We start from the raw sequence: 18,020 nt of genomic DNA on the forward strand, positions 1-18,020 counted from the left end.
CCTTTCCCCTCCCCTTCCCTTCCCCCTCCCCTTTCCCTTCCCCCTCCCCCTCCCCTCCCCTTTCCCCTCCCCTTCCCTTCCTTTCCCTTCCCACTTCCTCCCCTCCCCTTTCACTTCCCACTCCCCTCCCCTTTCACTTCCCTTCCCCTCCCCTCCCCTTCCCCCTCGCCTTCCCCTTCCCCTTCCCCCTGCCCTTCCACTTCCCTTCCCTTCCCCCTCCCCTTCCCCCTCCCCTCTCCCTCCCCTCCCTTTTCCCTCCTTTTTCCCTCTCCTCCTCTCCCCTCCCCTTCCCGCACCTTCCCCTCCCTTCTCCTCCCCCTCCTCTCCTCTCCCTTCACCTTCCCCTCCCCTCCCAGGCACTCAGCAATAGGACAAGGGGGCACGGGATTAAGCTCTGCCAGGGGAAATTTAAGTTGGAGATCAGAAAAAAATTCTTTACAGAGGGAGTAATCAGGCATTGGAATGGGCTGCCCAGAGAGGTGGTGGATTCACCATCCCTGGAGGTTTTTAAACTAAGATTGGACGTGGCACTGAGTGCCATGATCTGGTAAATGGACTGGAGTTGGACCAAGGGTTGGACTCGATGATCTCGGAGGTCTTTTCCAGCCCAATCGATTGTGTAATTCCATGATTCTTCCCGCCGCAGGGAGCGCAGCGCCGCCGCCCCCTGGCGGCACAGGCGGGCACGGCTCTCGGGCCGCCTCATCCGTCCCTGTCCTGCCCTTCCTTCCCTGTCCTTCCGCCGCTGCTGCCCGCCGGCATGTTCGTTCCCTGCCCCCGCGGCGGGCTCGCCGCCGCCCCCGACTTTACGGGCTTCACTCTGGTCATGGTGAGTGGTGAGTGCGCTCCGCGGCCCCCGCACCCGCCCGCGCTGGGGCTGAGGGGGTCGCTGCTGCGGGTCCCGGCGCGGAGGGCTCCGCTCCCCTGGGGCGGCGCAGGGGCGGCTCTGCTCTCTGTCTGTCCCTGCCGAGCCCGGGGCCTGTCCCGGGGGGCTCTGGGCAGGCGGTGTGTGCGGTCTGTGCGATGTTCGGCCGAGGAAAGCAGGACGCGGAGGGCGCCGTGCCGGGGCTGTGTCCGGCAGGGTCTGTCCCGTCACCCTCGCTCCGCTCAGAGCCCCGGGCCTGCCCCTGCCAGGGTGTCCTGTACCGAGCTGCAGGACCTACATGCGATTTTAGTACTCCTAAAAATTAATGCCCACCGTGTGGTTTTACCAGATTTGTAGCACCGGTGGGTTGCCACTGCAATGAAAGGTTGTGGTTGTTTTTTTTAATTAAAAGCGATATATAACTGTTTCTAGTGTAAAAACTCCTCCTTTCTGCTATATTTAAAACTGGGATTAGGATTGTTTTCGCAAGTGTTTTTATCTCCTCTTCTTATGACATCGGACTCAGGTAATGGTACCCGAGGTGACGATGTCTGTGTGGGGCGAGAGCTCTAGCACAGGGTGCGATGGGACAACCCCCTCATTTCTCCTGCCCGCATCATTCCTCTCCCTTTGCTGTATTAGTCAAAGGTAACCAGGCAGTTAAATGCCTCCCTGACATCCGATCCCGTCAGATCTCGGAAGCTAAGCAGGGTCAGCCCTGGATTAGTACTTGGATGGGAGACCTCCTGGGAAATACCAGGTGCTGTAGGTTCCAATCCTGAGGACTTCCCTGTCACTGTCCAAGCTCGCTCGGCCGTGGCAGATGAACCTCAGGACTTAAACGGTGGGGCCAGTTCTGCGCACACTGAACCTCACCTAAAATCCACTGCACAGGCTGGAAGGGCACACCCACATGGGGAGAGCCCTTCCCAAATCTTCGTTCGCGAAGCTGAGCCACACACACACAGAGGTAACCCCAGGGCTGCGCAGCCCGGGGTGACTGCGCAGGCTGCGCGGGCACCATTCCCGGTCAGCTGACAGGCGGCAGGAAGTGCATCACTCACTGCTGCCCTGTTCCCGCGGGTTGGGTACCAGCCCGTGCCCTGTGACACTCGAGTGCCATCGCGTCCTCTTTCATCCTCTCTCAGCATCAAATTCAGTGTCTTTCCGCATCAGGCCGCAGCAGCAGCAATTCGTCGATTTGCTTATAAATTAGAGGAAAGCAACTGAGAGTTTTATTGTCTTCCTGTAATAGTTTCTTCCGAGGGATGCAAGCTCTTGACTTTCTCCTTTCTGTGCCATCACATTGTGTCACTGTATTAGGTCAGTATCTGACCCAACACATTGCAGTTCTTGTGAAATTAACCCAAGGAGACCCTTTTTAGCATTTAAATGCTTAAAAAATGAAAAATTACCTACTCTTGTCCATGGATCAGTCTGAAACTTAGAGGTTTAATATGTAATATCTGCTTTACAATTGGGTGTCACGTGAGCTTTGCCAGTCTCACATCAGTTTCTTGAGTGGATTTTATCTACTCGCTGTCCAAACAATGAGGGAGAGGAGTTTACAGTGAGACAGGATTATTCACAGAAGTGGCCGGGATGTTTTTTTGTGGGACACGGCCCAAATTCCATATTGTTAATCTGTTAAGAAATGGTCATCTTTGTCAGAGGACAAGCAGCCACTTCTAGAAATCATGTTTGACCAGAACTGCAGTTACTTAAACTTTCACTTTTTCAAGAGCACCTTGTTAAAACCCCCTGTAATTCAGTAACTTCTGTTGCTTCAGCCAGCAGTGTCCGTGGGAAATGTTGGTCAACTGGCAGTAGATCTGGTGATTTCCACACTTGACATGACTAAAGTTGGTTACTTCTACACTGATTGCCTGGTGCCAATGGTTGGAAATAACCCATATGCAACAGCAGAGGAAAACTCAACGGAGCTGAGTATAAATGCTGAAGGTGGGTTATTGAATGCTGAAGGTATTTACAAGGTGCTTAAGGTGCAAGAGCATCAACGTTTACTTTTGTTGTTGTTGTTACACTTCGCAGATGTGTTTAAATTAAGGTCAGTAATAACAACTTCAGAACCTACAGATAACATTGTATTTAATTTTCACTTTTTTACTGTTCCTCTTGTTATTTTTGATAACCAATTTGACATATGAAACCACTAAGAAATGTTGAATTTCAGTCTTATTGCAGTGCAGCCAAAACTCTCTGCGGGTTAATCCAAAGTAAAACAAGTCTGCACATACTTAAAATAAACTCTCTGAATGAAAGCTGAATTTCTGATGTAGAAGGATATTTATCCTCTCTTCTTCCTTTCTTCTTACCTACATTTACCTTTTCCTCTATGCAATGTTTCTCCCTCTGCCCCCTACAACTTCTTAGTTTCTTTACCTACCTTGATCACTACATTTAATTTTTTTTCTTCTCTTAAATCACAGAAATCTAAGGATAATCTGTCAATCTTTGCAAAGCTGCATAAACAGATTATCTGAATCATTACAGGTGCAGATTTTCGTATATTTTTCTTCAGTCAATCCTTTTAATTTAGTACAAGTGAGATAAAGTCCAGTGAAGATATTACACAAAAATTGGTATTTTTATCACTGTGGGTATTGTCAAGCTTTTCCATATAAATTGACAGCTGAAAGGTTTACTATCCTGAGGTTTGTAAATTGAATAAATCTTGATATTTCCAAACCCAGGTCTTTTTCCTGGTTTCTTCTGAACAAGACCTAATTATTTCTTTTTGTAGTGTATTCGTTACCTTCAAAGAAACTTGTGGTTCTGCAGATCAGATCACCTTTTATAAAGGTAAGTATGTTCATTGTTTGTTCTTACTCCACTGTTTGGTTTGAATAGCTCTGCTGGCAAATAGTTTAAATGGCCTAACAAAATTATTTTTCTACTTCATGCTATAACACCTTCTGCAGTTCATATGATTTTACTGATCTCTGCATTCATTGAGAGCTGAGCTGAGGTTTTGTTTTTTCCAAGCCTACAATAGCCTGCAAATGTTGGAAGATTTTAGTATAAATATCTTAGTTATTAAGAGTCCTGAAAACACAATATTATCTGGGTTTTGTCTGTTTGGGGTTTTTTCAAGAACACACTGTTTTTGTGTGTTCTTTATAATAGCTTAATTTTTTTGTGTCACAGGAGTTTTGTTATTTCATAGTGTTCTACATTCATTAAAACTGCATTCATTATGTAAAAAATGAAGAATTTAGAATTACTTATTAACTGAACAGTGGCTGCTGTTTAAAATAAGCAGAATACCATGCCAGAAAAAAATTTTGTGGTGCAGTTTTTTAGCACTTCAAACTGTGGAAAAATATTGTGCAATCCTGCCATCCCATCTTACTCTAAAGCTTTTTTCATTGGCATTAATGGCACAAAAACAAGTGGTACTGATGTTGCTAATGTGGTCTTAATGTTGTCCTACATGTAGTTTTGATTAAGTGAACAACCAGGGTAATGCTCTGCTTTTTAAAAATACATCTGTGCTGGTTTAAAGGTGAACCATCAGGGTAAATGAACTCACCACGAGAGAGATTATAAGTCAGAGGCTGAAATTTAATAATAATATTACAATAAATACAATGACACAAAGGGAAATTGCTTTCAACTCACACAAACCCAGCAGTATAACCCAGTGTCCTGGGGCACAAACCCAAGGGGGTTTGTTTGCCCTTGTGCTGAGACCCCTGTGGCTCCCCCAAGTCCAAAGCAAAAGGAAGTGAAAAACCTGTTGGTGCAGGCGAGGGCTGTGGTCTGGGCGAGAGCGGTGATCTCCTCTTGTCAAAGTCCTCTGCTCCTCTGGATCCAACAAGAAGTTCCCAAGGTCTTCTTGCCCACCACTTACGTACCCTCGGGGAGCACCCAGTCCCTCCCCCTGGGCGGGGACTCACACAATGGGTGATTGACTCTGGGAGCCAGGGGGTGCTGAACTGTTGATGGCCCATTAGCAGCTCCGCCCCCTCAGGCTGAGTGTGAAGGTGATAATGACTCCCTGGGCAGCTGCTGTTAATGGTCCATTGTCCTTGGGGAATGAATAGAGGGGGTAGAATACACAGCTTTGATCACCCCACACAGTGTTAAGTGGTCCCACCTGCTAAACTAGGACAATATCTGAGGCTGAAGGCTAACTGGATATGAAGAAAAACCCACATCACTGCTAAACGTTGTATATAATGTCTAATATTGTTAAGGACATACTATATTTTCCACTTTTTCTTCTGTGTCTTTGCATAAAGAACAAGTACAGGCCTTTCTGTGAAGCCCTGCTTTCCTGGGTGAAAGGCAGCAGCTGTGCCAGAGTTGTTGTTCTGTCCAGCAGCCACGCGTACCAGCGCGACGATGAGCAGCTCCTGGGGTATGTCTGGGGCACTGAAACACCCAGTGGAGGTTTCTGTTCTCTTTAACTGACTGCTTTTGGCAGGGTGCTTTTGCTTGGCTGTGTACATAGGTCATAAAATACTTAATGTACTATTAGACCTTGATGTTATACAGCATTATTTTATGCAGGTCTCTGAACTTTGTTAGTTACTACTGTCAAAATTGCCATAAGCAAATTGCACCTGTCAGAAAAAAAGCCTAAGTTTTAACTTCTTGTGGCTGCAAGCAATGTCAAGGAGTAACTGCTGACATAAAGGTCACAGATTGGATTTTTGAAGGTTTTCTTTGAAAGTTTTCTTTAATACAGTAAGTTGTCATGCTTTTTTGATAGGAGTTTATCAGGTTTTTTTTGTTGGGAGGCAGCTGCAAGATTTAGATTATGGGTATGTTTAGATATTACCCATTTAAAACACAAACATTTCTTGCAGATTGAGGGCATCATAGCTGGTGATTTAACAAAAAACAACGCCAGTATTTTTGCAAAAGACCAATTGTTATCCTCAGGCTCTCTAAATGTGTAGAGCCTTAAAGGAGGTTTCGGTCTGTGCATGTCCCAGATACAGTGGTAGCTGCTCACAACTGCAGGATGGCCAGCTAACATGGAATGAAGTGAGAGGGACTGATGGTTATTTGATTTGGTCTGGGTCATATGTTGTGGTGATTTAACCCCCCCCACCTCTATAAGCACTCCAGAAAAACTCTCTTATAGCAGATTTACTAGAATGAGCTTATTAAAAATACTGTCTGGTGGTGAAGTCCAAGTTACCCAAACAAATTTTAAACTCATCACCTTCTATCTGAAGGAAGAAAAAGCACTTTTTTTTTGTAAATAATTGTAATGACCATAAACAGCTCCCCACTTAAGTGCTTCTGTATTTGGTACTTGCCAGTTATTTGAGCCCCTGTAAAGTGGGTACCTTAGTTCTATTTGTGACAGCAAGTTGAGTCATTTGTACTGTTTTGAGACCACACACTTTCCTGCAAAGTTTGATTTGAGGGAGGGAATCTCAGAGCAATTCCACACTGAAGGTGTGAGGTCCTCAATGTTTGCACCTTCTGTCTGCCACAACTTTGGTACTGTCTTTCCTTGTACGACCGAATGTATTCATGATTTGTGTCTAGGACACCACTGCGCTACCTACTCACACCTGATCTTGAGAAAGCAGTTGGAGGCCTTATGCAGGAACTAAGCTGGAAAGAAATGGAAAAAGCAGCAGCTTACCCTGGAATAAATGATACAGACAAAGTTCTGCATATTCCTGGAGGTGGCATCACAAAACTGTTGTTTACTGAGAGGTGAGTTGCCTACAGATAAACACAGAATGATATCTGAAGTTTTGTCTTTAGTACTTGGGTAAAATTAGCTTTTAAACTGCTATGTTACAGGAGAAGTTCTTTTCATAGAAAAGGATTTTGTAGGAATATAACTTGTTCCGGGTCAGGCCCATAATCAAGAGGGGAAAAAAATTGGGAATTCTGCATCATTAAGTTAGAGTATGATAAAAATATAAGGGAATTGGCTTTACAGTTAAGATCACAATTGATCTGGTTGCAGGAAAAAAACCCCAAATGCACAAACAATTCTGAACACTAAGAATAAGTTAAGATTACAAGGCCAGCAAACAATTAGATGTAGGGGTTTTGTTGAAAGTGTGTGCATCGGAAGTTGTGCTGAAAACATCTGAGTTTTTAAATTTGGGATATTAATACTCATATACTATGGCACAACTGTGTAGTTTTGGAAAAGATGTTTGTTTTGTGTCAGGTGGAAAACTGACTCTTATTTTTAACTACTACTTTTGACAAATGTCCAAACTGTTGCATCCAACAGCAGCAAAGTTATTAATACCATGCTTACCTTTGTACTGACTTCAGTGTGGAAACAATACAAATGCAAAACCAAAAACCTGTCAGGATCTGAGCGGAAAAAAAATAGAAAAATAACAATCTTAATACCTAAACAAAAAAATGAGAATATTGTGAGCAAAGCAGTGATATGCAGGCTGCAAAGCTGCAGGTTTAAAATACACAGAAAGATAAGGAGTGATTGTATCAAAGGATGTGTGTGAATGCCCCACCAGTGCAAAGACATAGGATTCCTGCCTTGCAAGATAAAGAAAAAATTCAAGACTAAGAAAAAGAGCATGAAGGGGGAAAATGCAATCAAGGAAGTCTGGAGAGGAAAGAACTCTATATATGCACACATTTTTACTTTTTGGATTTAACAAGTCATATGCAGATTGTTGTTCCTCTTAGTACATAAATATAATTGCTCTGGATCTAAAAAAAAAGATAAACATGCCTGCTCTTTTTTGTTACAGCTGCTCAAAGGGAATTCAAATGGCAGTTCTTCTGAAATTTTGCTCAGAAGGCGACAACATCCCTGATGCTTTTGTTCTTGTTAACTATCTTAATGAATGGCTCCAGCTAGTTAAAAGTGAAGTAAGTGCTGTTTGATCTAAAGTTCTTGCTTTCTTATTTTATATCTGTTATTTTCATTGTTCTTCAATCCAGAACATTAAAAATGTTACTCAGATGAATTTTAGAAGAGTTAAATGTGTTTGGGTTGGGTTCATTTTGGCTCTTGGTCATCAAGGGTATGCCAAATTAAATATATATTTTGATTAAAATCTCACTGGGAATTTCCCCACCTGAAAAACCAAGCCTGAACATCAGTACTTTGGTTTGACAGGTGCAGGGGAAAATTGTGTAAAGGTTTGATGGAGTTCTATTTTCCAGTTCTTTCTCTAAAGCAACCCACCATGACACTTGACCCTTGCACTGCTGCCCATTCTTTTAATACCTGTGCCAGAAGTAGAATTACATCATTAGCATTAAAACTTAATGAATTATTCTGGTTTTGTTGCAGAGTAACAATTCCACAGATTCTTCTTCACAGTGGAAAATACCGAGTTCTTGGCGCTTACTTTTTGGCAACGGTCTCCCACCTGCACTCTTCTGATCCATTCTGAACTCTCTGTGAGTCACACGGGTGGTCACAGACGCCCCTTGAGGTGGTGATTACACAGCAATTGCCAAACAACAGCAGCTTGCTTTGTTGTCCACATAAACGCTTTAGTTAAGAAAAATTCCTTTTCTGTGTGTGGGTAGCTAAAGAAATTAAGGTAACTTTGACAAATTGACCAAAGAAATATGTTTTGTACAGTTGTTTATTGGGTAACTTTGGTTGAATGTTTTTTCTAATAAAATATTTTTAATAAACCTTTTTCTTTGGTTAAGTGTTACTGCCAGGGACAAGCCTGCAGTCCTCCTTCTTAGTTGGGTCAGCCTGAACCTTTACTTTTCCAGGCTTCTGTTCTACTTCAAGGGGCTGCTGAGATGCTAAAACTAAAGCTTTGCACGTCCATAAGCCTTCTTAGACATTTTGAACATGAATACAGTGCTCTGAGATACAGAGGAACTGGAGAACAGTGCCATGATAGTAGGCAGTCTGGTATCTGTGTATTTTATAAGCTCAGTCTGAAACAGCAGTTGTGTGATGCACAATTCACGTGTTCAGTGCTTTTAATGGTACTTGTATTAGATTACATATTCAATTTTGATCTCGTGAAAGTGCTTGGTCACATCAGTTTATTTAAAAGCAACTTTAAATCATGGATGTGAGATGGTCAGTTCTAGAGTTGAAGAGCAACTGTTAACCAAACTACATGTTTAGGAGTTCCCATAGGTATCCAGACTAACAAGCTGGTGAGTCAACATGCAGATGTGGTCAGGGAACACAGACAAAAGGCAAGTCTGGTAAACTAGTTGGAAAAACCAACCACATTCAAACTGAGTAGAGTGCATAACTTGCTGTGAGGCAGAAGGGAGAAAGGAGCACAATCACTTTCCTCTTTATTCCCCACACTTGTGCTGGGAGGCACAGGCAAGCAGCTGTGCAACAGCAGCTTCCTTGCAGAAAGTCATGGATCTGTAACTGTCTGTCACACAGAAATGTAAGGTTGCCACTGTCCTGCACTGTAGGAATTCTGTCTAAGCACCAGAGTCAAGCACTAGTGTGAGTGAGGTGCAAGATGGGCTCCATGCTGAACAGGTGAAGACTTGTCTCTCAGGCTCTATTTTTTTCTCCCTCTTCTTCCCCTCTCAACTCTAATTCCCAGCCTAATGGGTGTGTACATTTAGCTAACTACATTCCAGTACCACACATTGACTCCCAGGTGTTAGTTCTGAACTTTGGATCAATGGTAAAGCAGATAACTAGAATGACCAACTGGAAAGACTTGATGAGGGTGATAAATCTTTTCATACTTCTATACCTGTGCCCAAGGAGCCATTCCTTGGCATGGAGGAGAAAAAAGACAGAGCTGAGTATTATTAAGTGCTAGAAGGATTCCTTGTAGCATTTAAAAAGTGATTACAAGGTGTATATAGAACATGGGGACAAATTAAGTCTTGAGGGATTGAAGGACCAGATGTGATGAAGGGGGCATCGTTTGCTCTGCAGTACTTTTCCTAAGTGAGCCATAGATGTTCTGCACCTCCTCAAGAGGCACAGCCGCGTGAAACCTCGGGAAGGGAAAAGGAGAGCACTCGGTACTGGAGTACTCTAAAACAGAAAATCAATCCTCAAGGCTTTCCTGTTCCCTGTGGGTGAGGTACAGGACAGCGCTATCCTTCCGAAGGACACGGGCGCAGGCGGCCACCAGGTGCCGCCGCAGGACGGGCAGTGCCTGTCCTTGGCCGGCCCGAGCCCCTCCTGCCTCCAGAACGCCGGGAGGGGCGAGCCCACCCTCTGCACACACCAAAGCCTTCCCGCAGAACAAGGCCTAGCAAAAATAAAAACACCTCTGCAACACTGCTCTTGAACGTGAAGAAAAAAACGGCAGTCTGTAAATCACAGCCTTTTCATTTGGGAAAAAAATTGCCATCTACAAATCCGATTCTTCTAACCCCATTTCTTTAAATGCTGCAATTAGACACCCACTTGTCCTTTCCCTGCAAAGGCAGCCTCTCCCCTTCCTTTGCCTTTTTAAATACGTTGTCCCAGCAGTGGTCAAGAATTGTGGCTTGTGTAGAAATAGCTAAACAAATGCATGGGGCAGAAGTTCCTGGGCCAATAAGCCAAGACTTCTATTACAAGGCAGCCCTCAATAAATCCTGACAAAGTCCTGGTTTGGGAACTTCTAGATCTTGATCCTCTGTGCCAACTCATCAAGCTGGACTGACATCAACTTTAATCCAGCAGATCAGTAGCTAAAAGTCCATTTAAAAACTAAGGGCAATCAGCATTTTGATGAGCATATTTAGCCCTCTATGCTCCACAATATAAACTAATTGCATAGGTGATAAACTCTGATAGCAGCAGGTAAAATAATGAAGCTCGTGCACGTTTGCAGTAGTCATGCATTGCATGCTTACTCACAACTCCAAGAGGGGAAGAATAATGAACACCTTAACCCTAGCCAAAGGTAAAAGGTGTGAACAGCTGAAAGCCTTATCCAAAGACTTTCCAAGCAATATAAACAGGCTCTGTTTCTGTGTTCAGCAAATACAGGGTTTACTGTAGTGGTTTAGGCAGAGCTTGATCTTTTGTTATAAGCACTCCTGGTCTCACAGCTGCACCAACTTGAAAATGAAAGCTGAATCAAGTCGTGATGTTTTCTTCTCCAACACAGGCTAATCACCTAAAGAAACAAAAATACTTGGACAAGCCAGACTCGGGCAATTAAGACTATTTGAGGATGGTGTCAAGCCTGACTTTAGCTCAAGTAATTGCATTAAGTACTCCCCTGATTCAGCTTCCCCTTCAAGTTAAACACAACTCTGAATATGATTGCTTTCATGCATGGGCCTTGAAACCAAGTTCTGCTAAGATTTCAGGTTGCTGCTTATTTTAGCAAAAGTTGCTTTAGTTGGCCTAGATTTCGCCCCTCTGCAACGATTTACTTTCAGTAACTGTATGCTTTGTACAAGAACCTGTTATAAAAATATGCAAAGTGTAAATTACATATAAAACCCCACCACGTGCCAGTTTAGACATAGTGTATGTATAGGGGTTTTGTGAGTTCAGGTTTATCTGAAACTGTCAGAGAACATCAACAAGTGCAGAATTAAGAAAAGAGGCAGAAGGCTGGAAACAATGCTGACCCTGTTGGAAGAATTCCTTTAAGCAGCACTCCTGTTTATCCCTTTCCAATCCATCCTGACTGTGTCAGGGAGAACACTGACAGAAGGTGGGATACGTGAAGGAAAACACTGTACATGCAACACATGACAATGGCACAATCCAAAACCTGTTTAATTACAGACACCATTGACCCAGCCCTCAGCTCCTGTTAGTTGCACAGGCCCCTGGGTCACAAGAGGTCAGATTTCCCATCTTTCTTCCCTTTAAAGCACCAACAAAACACTTTCCCTTCACAAAGTTACTCTGAACATTTTGTGCATATTTTGTAGCAAACATAAGAAGGATTACCAAACCAACTGGTCAGATTAATAAAATAATAATCTTAGTGGTGTATTATAAAAGAAATGTGCAGGAGTTCCTCCTAAATCAAACTACAATAGTAAGCATTAATGAAAATATTTTTAAGCACATTCTAATACTTTTGCCGTTTTCCAGTTAAGACAGGTATCAGGAAACCTTAAGGCAACATGCTTTTTTTTTCCACAGAACAGGCTCTTAACAGTTTCTCCCTAACATAACGCGCACACAACAGCATATTGTCAATTTAAAAAAATATTTAATGCTGCCAAAAAGTATAAAAATACAATAAGAATGGCAGTACAAAACAAAATATTTCCTAATTTATTTCTTTTACATCTTTCTACATTAATACAGGCATTATAAAAACACAAGATAGCAAATTATTTCGTTTTGCAAAGTAGCACACGTTGCTGGTGGTCTTCATCCCCTCGGTGCAGTTTACGCTGTAAACAGATAACTGAGGTCTTCTTGGTACTTAACAGACCTCACTTTTTGTTCCCGAAGAGGGGGGTCATGTCTCGCTTTGCATGTCAATAATTTGCAGTTTATAGCTGCAGAATATTCACAAGTCTCGAAGGCTTAGGTGTCAGTCAGTCTCGGCCTGCGACATACAACCAAAAGAAAGTCACCGATTCAGTACAGAGTACGGGGAAAAAAAGACAACAAGAAAAAAGAACTAAGAACCAACGGTGGGTTTGCAGCCCACTGTTAACACCAAATAGCTTCTCATGAATTCCCTGGAGCAACTACTGCCTCAGAGCAAGTACTCTTGGAAAGCCATTGCTTTCCCAGAGGGTATTTTCCATGTTACAGTATAAGGCACATCCATGCTGGAGAGCTTCAAGCACAGGTCCAGCAAACCCCTTCCTTACACATTTAACCCCAAGCATTGCAGAAACAGCCTTGGACCTCAGTGGGACTATGGCAGGCTGCATGTCAAAACACACCACCTCTCATGGCTTTATAGGCCAATCCTGGCACAGAAATAATTGTTCCTAGGCAAAGGTCTCCTGTAGTGAGGAAGACATCCCAGCACTGGACATTCTGTTCTTAGGTAATGTAAGGGTGTGCTCTGAGGATCACAGAAAGACGCCTTGATGTTCACAGCACCACATGCCCAACCTAATACAAGTAAGTTCTGCAAGCAGAACACTGATTCATAAACCGGCTTTCCTTGATCAGTCATGACACATTGAAAAAGTGCTTCCAAGTATTTATCCTTCCAATTTAAATAAAGACTCAGACAGAGATGCAATTTTGAACACATTTATTTTTCGTACATAAAAAAGAATGACTGAATTAAAACTTGGGGGGCAAACAAAAAAGCCCAGGAAGACTACTATGTGTTATGTCAACCTTGCAAATACCATCCTCTGGCTTAAGCCACTCAGCCATGCAGAAGACTTCCTCTTTTGTCATCGTTAATTGTTGCTTGTGCAGTCCTCAAGTGTCTCAAGTTTTACTATAATGCCAAACAGCGAACTAAATAATTTGGTTTACATTCATTAAACATAAAGCTAGCCAGGCTTTTTAACTGCCTGCACAATCCAGTCACACATACATGCATACACATTTATGCCTCTTCCCTTTCCAGGGGGATATAAACTGGTGTCAGTAAACCATTTTACTCAAGGTTTAACAGAACAAGCTAAGTTTCACTTGCAACATCTCACTTCCATAAAATAAATCCATAGGTTTTTTCCAAACTGCTATTTCACACTGAATTAAATTATTTTACTCAATACATTTCAAAGAAAATACAGATGTACCGTCACTCTAAGTGGACTGTCCCTGCACCAAGAACATAAACAAGAAACCTAAAGGACCAATTCCAACTTTGCAAACACTGTGCAATGGAGGTCCAAATGTCTGCTAGGGATTTTTTTATGAAAATGTGCATAATTTGTACATGAGTGTTCATCTGAGTGTCAAACATTGTTTTAACAAATTCAGAGATGCCCACTATGCATCAAGTATTTCGACATGCATTTCCAGAACAGAGGGAAAACCCAATAAAGTAACATGTTGAACCAATCCTAACAACATTTTAGAAGTAGCACAGGACCAGCCAGCAGCTTGCCAGAAACCAGGGTGGGGGAAAGGCAGGTCCAGGGTCAGAAGGCAAGTCCTTCAGTTTCACCCTTTTAAGCATTTCCTGTCACAGAGGTGCCTAGGATAGACAATTCTTAATTTTGGCCTGCAGTTCTTCCTATCTAATGTCAAAGTTGTGCAAAACTGCTGCAGATTTAAATCCTACACAATAACAAAGGATCACAAGGGCTTAGTGTGCAGCAAGGAGGACAAGCCTCCTCTAGATTTTGGTTTTTAAGGATCAGTGATGGACCAGGAAGAAACTATCCAAATCACTACCTGGAATGTACTATGAGACCTATTCTTTGATTTTCCTTCCTATTTTCATACTGTCATGAACAATTCAATGTTCAAAGTTTTGTCCAAGATTTGTATTGTTTCATCCTCCCAAGGTACTCGCAATCACAGAACCAAACCAAACTCATACAGAACAACTGCTGAAATGTGCAAGTTCTGCTTTATTGCCTCAAGAAGGTAACAGAGTGCAAGGTGATGTGAGATGGTCGCCTCCTGCCCTGTCCCACCCTGACATGAAGGATGTTTGCTCAGGATCAAGAAAACTAAAAAGCCAGAAATTAGAAGATGGAATCAGGAAACAACTCCAGTGACAACATGACGAGCTGCCATTAGAGCTCAGTGCCTGTAGGACACTGGTGGTCCAGGAAATCCTTCTCATGACAAGAGAAGGGCAATAAATGACAGTGTGATATCAGTCAAGGTTCTGCCTGCACTTTTTCTTTAGCTGCTTTTAAGTATTTAGAATAAAATCTGGAATATTTCTGTTACAAAAGCATTTAATTACATTCCATGTATTTTTCCATAACCAAAATATCTTTGTAAGGCACATACATTTACAACTACTAACAGTTACAGCTGATACTGAAAAACCTGTCTTCTCAATTTAAAGAAAAAAAAATCTTTTGACAGTCTTTTTGTTGGCTCTAAGTTACTGTGGTTGTAAAAACTGTGAAATGTCTTAAAATACCTAAGCTGCCTGCCTATAGTGTGTCACAGCAGTCAGCAGTCATTTTGTTTTTAGGGCTGCACATTTGGGCAGCAACGCCACAAAACAAATTGTCTTGTTCTACTGACGCACAATTTCCCAAACTCAGAACTGTATGAAACTACATTTGTTTTCCTGATCTGGACCCTTCAGCATTTGTTTACTACATAAACAGTGTGGTCCAAAATAGTATTAGCGATTGCGAAATGAGAATTTCAAAGAGTAAACTGTAGTAAATGTCAAAGTAACTGGGCCCTGTGCCTCCTATGTTACTTCCAATCTTGGATGTTCCGGAAAACTTGCAAGTTAATTCCTCTGAATAAAGAGCAAAGTAACCATCCAGCTCTTGCAGTATGTTTCAGCAGTAAATCCCGGAAGCACTTCATAAAACGGGAGTGGGTGGAAAGAATACCTTCAAAACCCCACACCCAACAGAAAACAACTGAGCTTAGAAAACAGAAGGAGAAAATATGACTTCTCTGAAGTCACCCAACAAGGCAATGCTTGAATAAATAAAATCCAGGTTTCAAAGTGCAATCCAATCCTACAAAGTATTAGATCTCAACTTGAACAAGCTACATACAGCCACATATCATCTCTGTATTTGAAGGTTATTTAAAGGGCAGAAAGTGATTTGTGTTGAACTACTATTTAGAAAGTCTTATCACCCAAGTAATGGAAAGGGAGCACCCGGTAATTTTGAAGAGGCTGTAGAGCACAGATATTCCCAAAATACTAGTCATCAAGTGTTTTACTATCACGTCTGTAATGCAGTGCTGGAGAACCTGAAACACAGTTGTACTTTGTGAAGCCACCAAAGTGGCTCATACAGGTGAGCAAACTGAGTATGGTAGAACACGATCAACATTTCTCTTCTATTAAAGCCACCCTTGGAAGTCCAACTATAGTTTCCTTTGGTGTGCTTTCTACACTTATCACTGATGAAGGAAGTTTATTCTTTCTAGCAATTAAAATCTATTGACACACAAAACATTATGTCTCACATTTAATGGAATGTCAGAACTTGAACAATGTTGGCCTTCAAACAGTAGCTGAAGTCTGAACACATTAATCAACAGCATGATTCTCAGTGGGACACAAGTTCTCAGAAGTCTTAAAAAAATCAAATTTCTAAGCCTTACTTAAATAATGAAAATTACAAAAAATAAATAAGGAATGCAAATTAACGGAGCAGAAATTGGCAAGTGCTTCATCAGACCCCTAGCTGCTCATTTCAAGCTGGAGAGTCAAACTATGGGGAATGGTTGCACTGTTCTTTTCATGCACAAATTATAATTACATTTAGTTTCAAAATGAAATTCTTTTGGTCAAAAATTTGTACAAACTGAGCTTTTTAAAGTACAGTGAACTACAAAAAGATTAAATATGCAATTATAAAATATATTTATCCTAAGTTGTAAGAATATAAAATGTTTATGTTCATGTCACTAGTACATTACACATTACACATATTTAAGGATAACTTCTTTGCATTAATAATGTAAATGATACAACACTGTTTATTGCTTATGTCAGGCATGTAAATTTAAATCCAGACAGCCTTCAGTAGCTAAACCTTCATGGTTCAGCTTTGCTTAAGATCTGGTAGGACACCATTTTAAAAAGTGTATAAACAGTTGCAGCAAGTTTGTACCTGCTCATATAAACAAAAAACATCAACTCTGGTGGGGGGCAGCGGTTCATTTCTGTAAGTACCTGCAGTGGAAAGTCCTGAGATGTTAACATGAGATCAAGCTTACATCACTTCTCTACTGTATGTAACAGTCTGTACCCATTCCAGGAGTAAAAAGTTTACTGCTTAAAGTCATACCCCTAGTCATTAACTTGCAGCAAAATCACCTGTTGGAGCAGTCACACTTACTGTTTACTTACAAGGAATGTTCTTGAAAATACATTTTCCAGAGATAAGCACCAACTAAAATCAGTGAACCAAACCCAATCTTAGCGAGAATAGGTTTCCAATATAACCACCTTTTTCTTTTTCTTTCAGTCTCATTTAGCTTCTGCTTCATCTGCTGCAGCTTCTGTGCTGTGTTTGCTTTTCTATCCTCCCGCTGTCTTTTTCGGACAGAACTGAAAGAGAAAAAAAAAAGTAACTATTACACTGTAGAACAAGAAAAGCAGCTATTACAGTATTAAAACAACCCTCTTTCCAACACACTTCCAACAGTTAAACCACCAGTAGCATATAGCAGCAGTATACAAAATCCAAACCAAGAAACCTTTTATTATGTTTTAACCACCTTGATGGGAGAGTTTCAGATCAGTGAAGCCCCATGAATTAAGTAAATGACAGATGTAAGGATGTCCATGGCACTTGATCCAGGCGTTCCACACAGAGCACAGGATGTCAGCTTAATTAGCTGAGCTTAGTCTTTCCCTCCTGTCTGTGCCCCACGTGGTGGCAGAGGTTTTGCATGGAGGCTGGTTTTACATACAATGTGTCAGGTACTACCTGCAAACATTCAGAGTATGCACACGGGTGCCTCCACTGCAGAGTTCACACCAGCCTCAATGACACATCAATCCAAACCTTCCTACACTGCATGGAGGTTTAACAGTAACTCATCTCAGGCTGTAAACCAGACCTTGATAAAGGACACCCATTTCTGTGTGTTGTCACACTATCAGGGCCACCTTGTAATTCTTGTCTCCAAAAGAACCCTCACAATCTTTAAGACAGCATGACTATAACAACAAAACCACCCCTTTGATTGTATCAAGTCCTAGCACACAACCACCACACTCACACCCACGCTCCGGCCTGTTTGTGGAAGGTTCCTTCCAACATCTACAGAATTGCTGTCTCTCTCTCTCAGAAACACTCACAAAGACATGCAAAGACAAACCCATCAGGGCATTTGGTGAGTCAGCTGTTATTTCAGAATTCCAGCCTATCTGCACTGAACTGCTGTGCCTCTTCTCAGGCTGCAGCCCTGTGGGACAGACACTGCTTCTCCTCCCATTCACCACACAGCTCAGGTCAGCACAGCCCTGACTGGTTTCTGGATCTCCGGTCATGGATCAACATTTGGCGACACCCCCCCATGGGCAGGCCCAGGGACACAGTGGCTCCCAGCTGAGACACAGCAGTCATGAAGCAGAGACACTTGATGGAGAAAGGTAAATTCACACAACACAGCTAAATCACAGAAACCTACTCAGTGGCAGATTAGTATGAACAG

The 18,020-nt window shown here is 42.3% G+C and overlaps 2 protein-coding genes across 4 annotated transcripts in view; one reads left to right on the forward strand and one right to left on the reverse strand.

Moving 5' to 3' along the window:
* The first annotated feature begins 271 nt into the window (after window positions 1-271).
* On the forward strand, window positions 272-8,494 carry PSMG2 (proteasome assembly chaperone 2). 2 transcript variants are annotated; one of them, XM_071554864.1, is made up of 7 exons: window positions 272-829; window positions 2,660-2,827; window positions 3,630-3,688; window positions 5,131-5,249; window positions 6,395-6,568; window positions 7,594-7,714; window positions 8,142-8,494. In XM_071554864.1, the coding sequence occupies exons 1-7, from the start codon at window positions 628-630 to the stop codon at window positions 8,232-8,234; spliced, it is 936 nt and encodes a 311-aa protein (XP_071410965.1). In that variant the 5' UTR covers window positions 272-627; the 3' UTR covers window positions 8,235-8,494. The 2 variants fall into 2 exon arrangements, with proteins under 2 accessions (XP_071410965.1, XP_071410966.1); XM_071554865.1 differs by having other exon boundaries at window positions 671-829; window positions 2,656-2,827.
* A 3,518-nt stretch (window positions 8,495-12,012) lies between these two features.
* Window positions 12,013-18,020, reverse strand: part of PTPN2 (protein tyrosine phosphatase non-receptor type 2) — a 31,482-nt gene continuing 25,474 nt past the window's right edge. The window contains exons 9-10 of one of the 2 annotated variants that reach the window (XM_071554868.1): window positions 16,807-16,908; window positions 12,013-12,321 (exon numbers count right to left, since the gene is read on the reverse strand). In XM_071554868.1, coding sequence (XP_071410969.1) covers window positions 12,300-12,321; window positions 16,807-16,908 — 124 coding nt within the window. In that variant the 3' untranslated portion in view covers window positions 12,013-12,299. Of the gene's footprint in view, window positions 12,322-12,972; window positions 16,909-18,020 lie in introns of those variants that run through there. The other variant, XM_071554867.1, reaches the window with a different exon arrangement.

The sequence above is a fragment of the Pithys albifrons genome, chromosome 4 (genome assembly GCF_047495875.1).
Source record: "Pithys albifrons albifrons isolate INPA30051 chromosome 4, PitAlb_v1, whole genome shotgun sequence".
Classification (NCBI taxonomy): domain Eukaryota; kingdom Metazoa; phylum Chordata; class Aves; order Passeriformes; family Thamnophilidae; genus Pithys; species Pithys albifrons.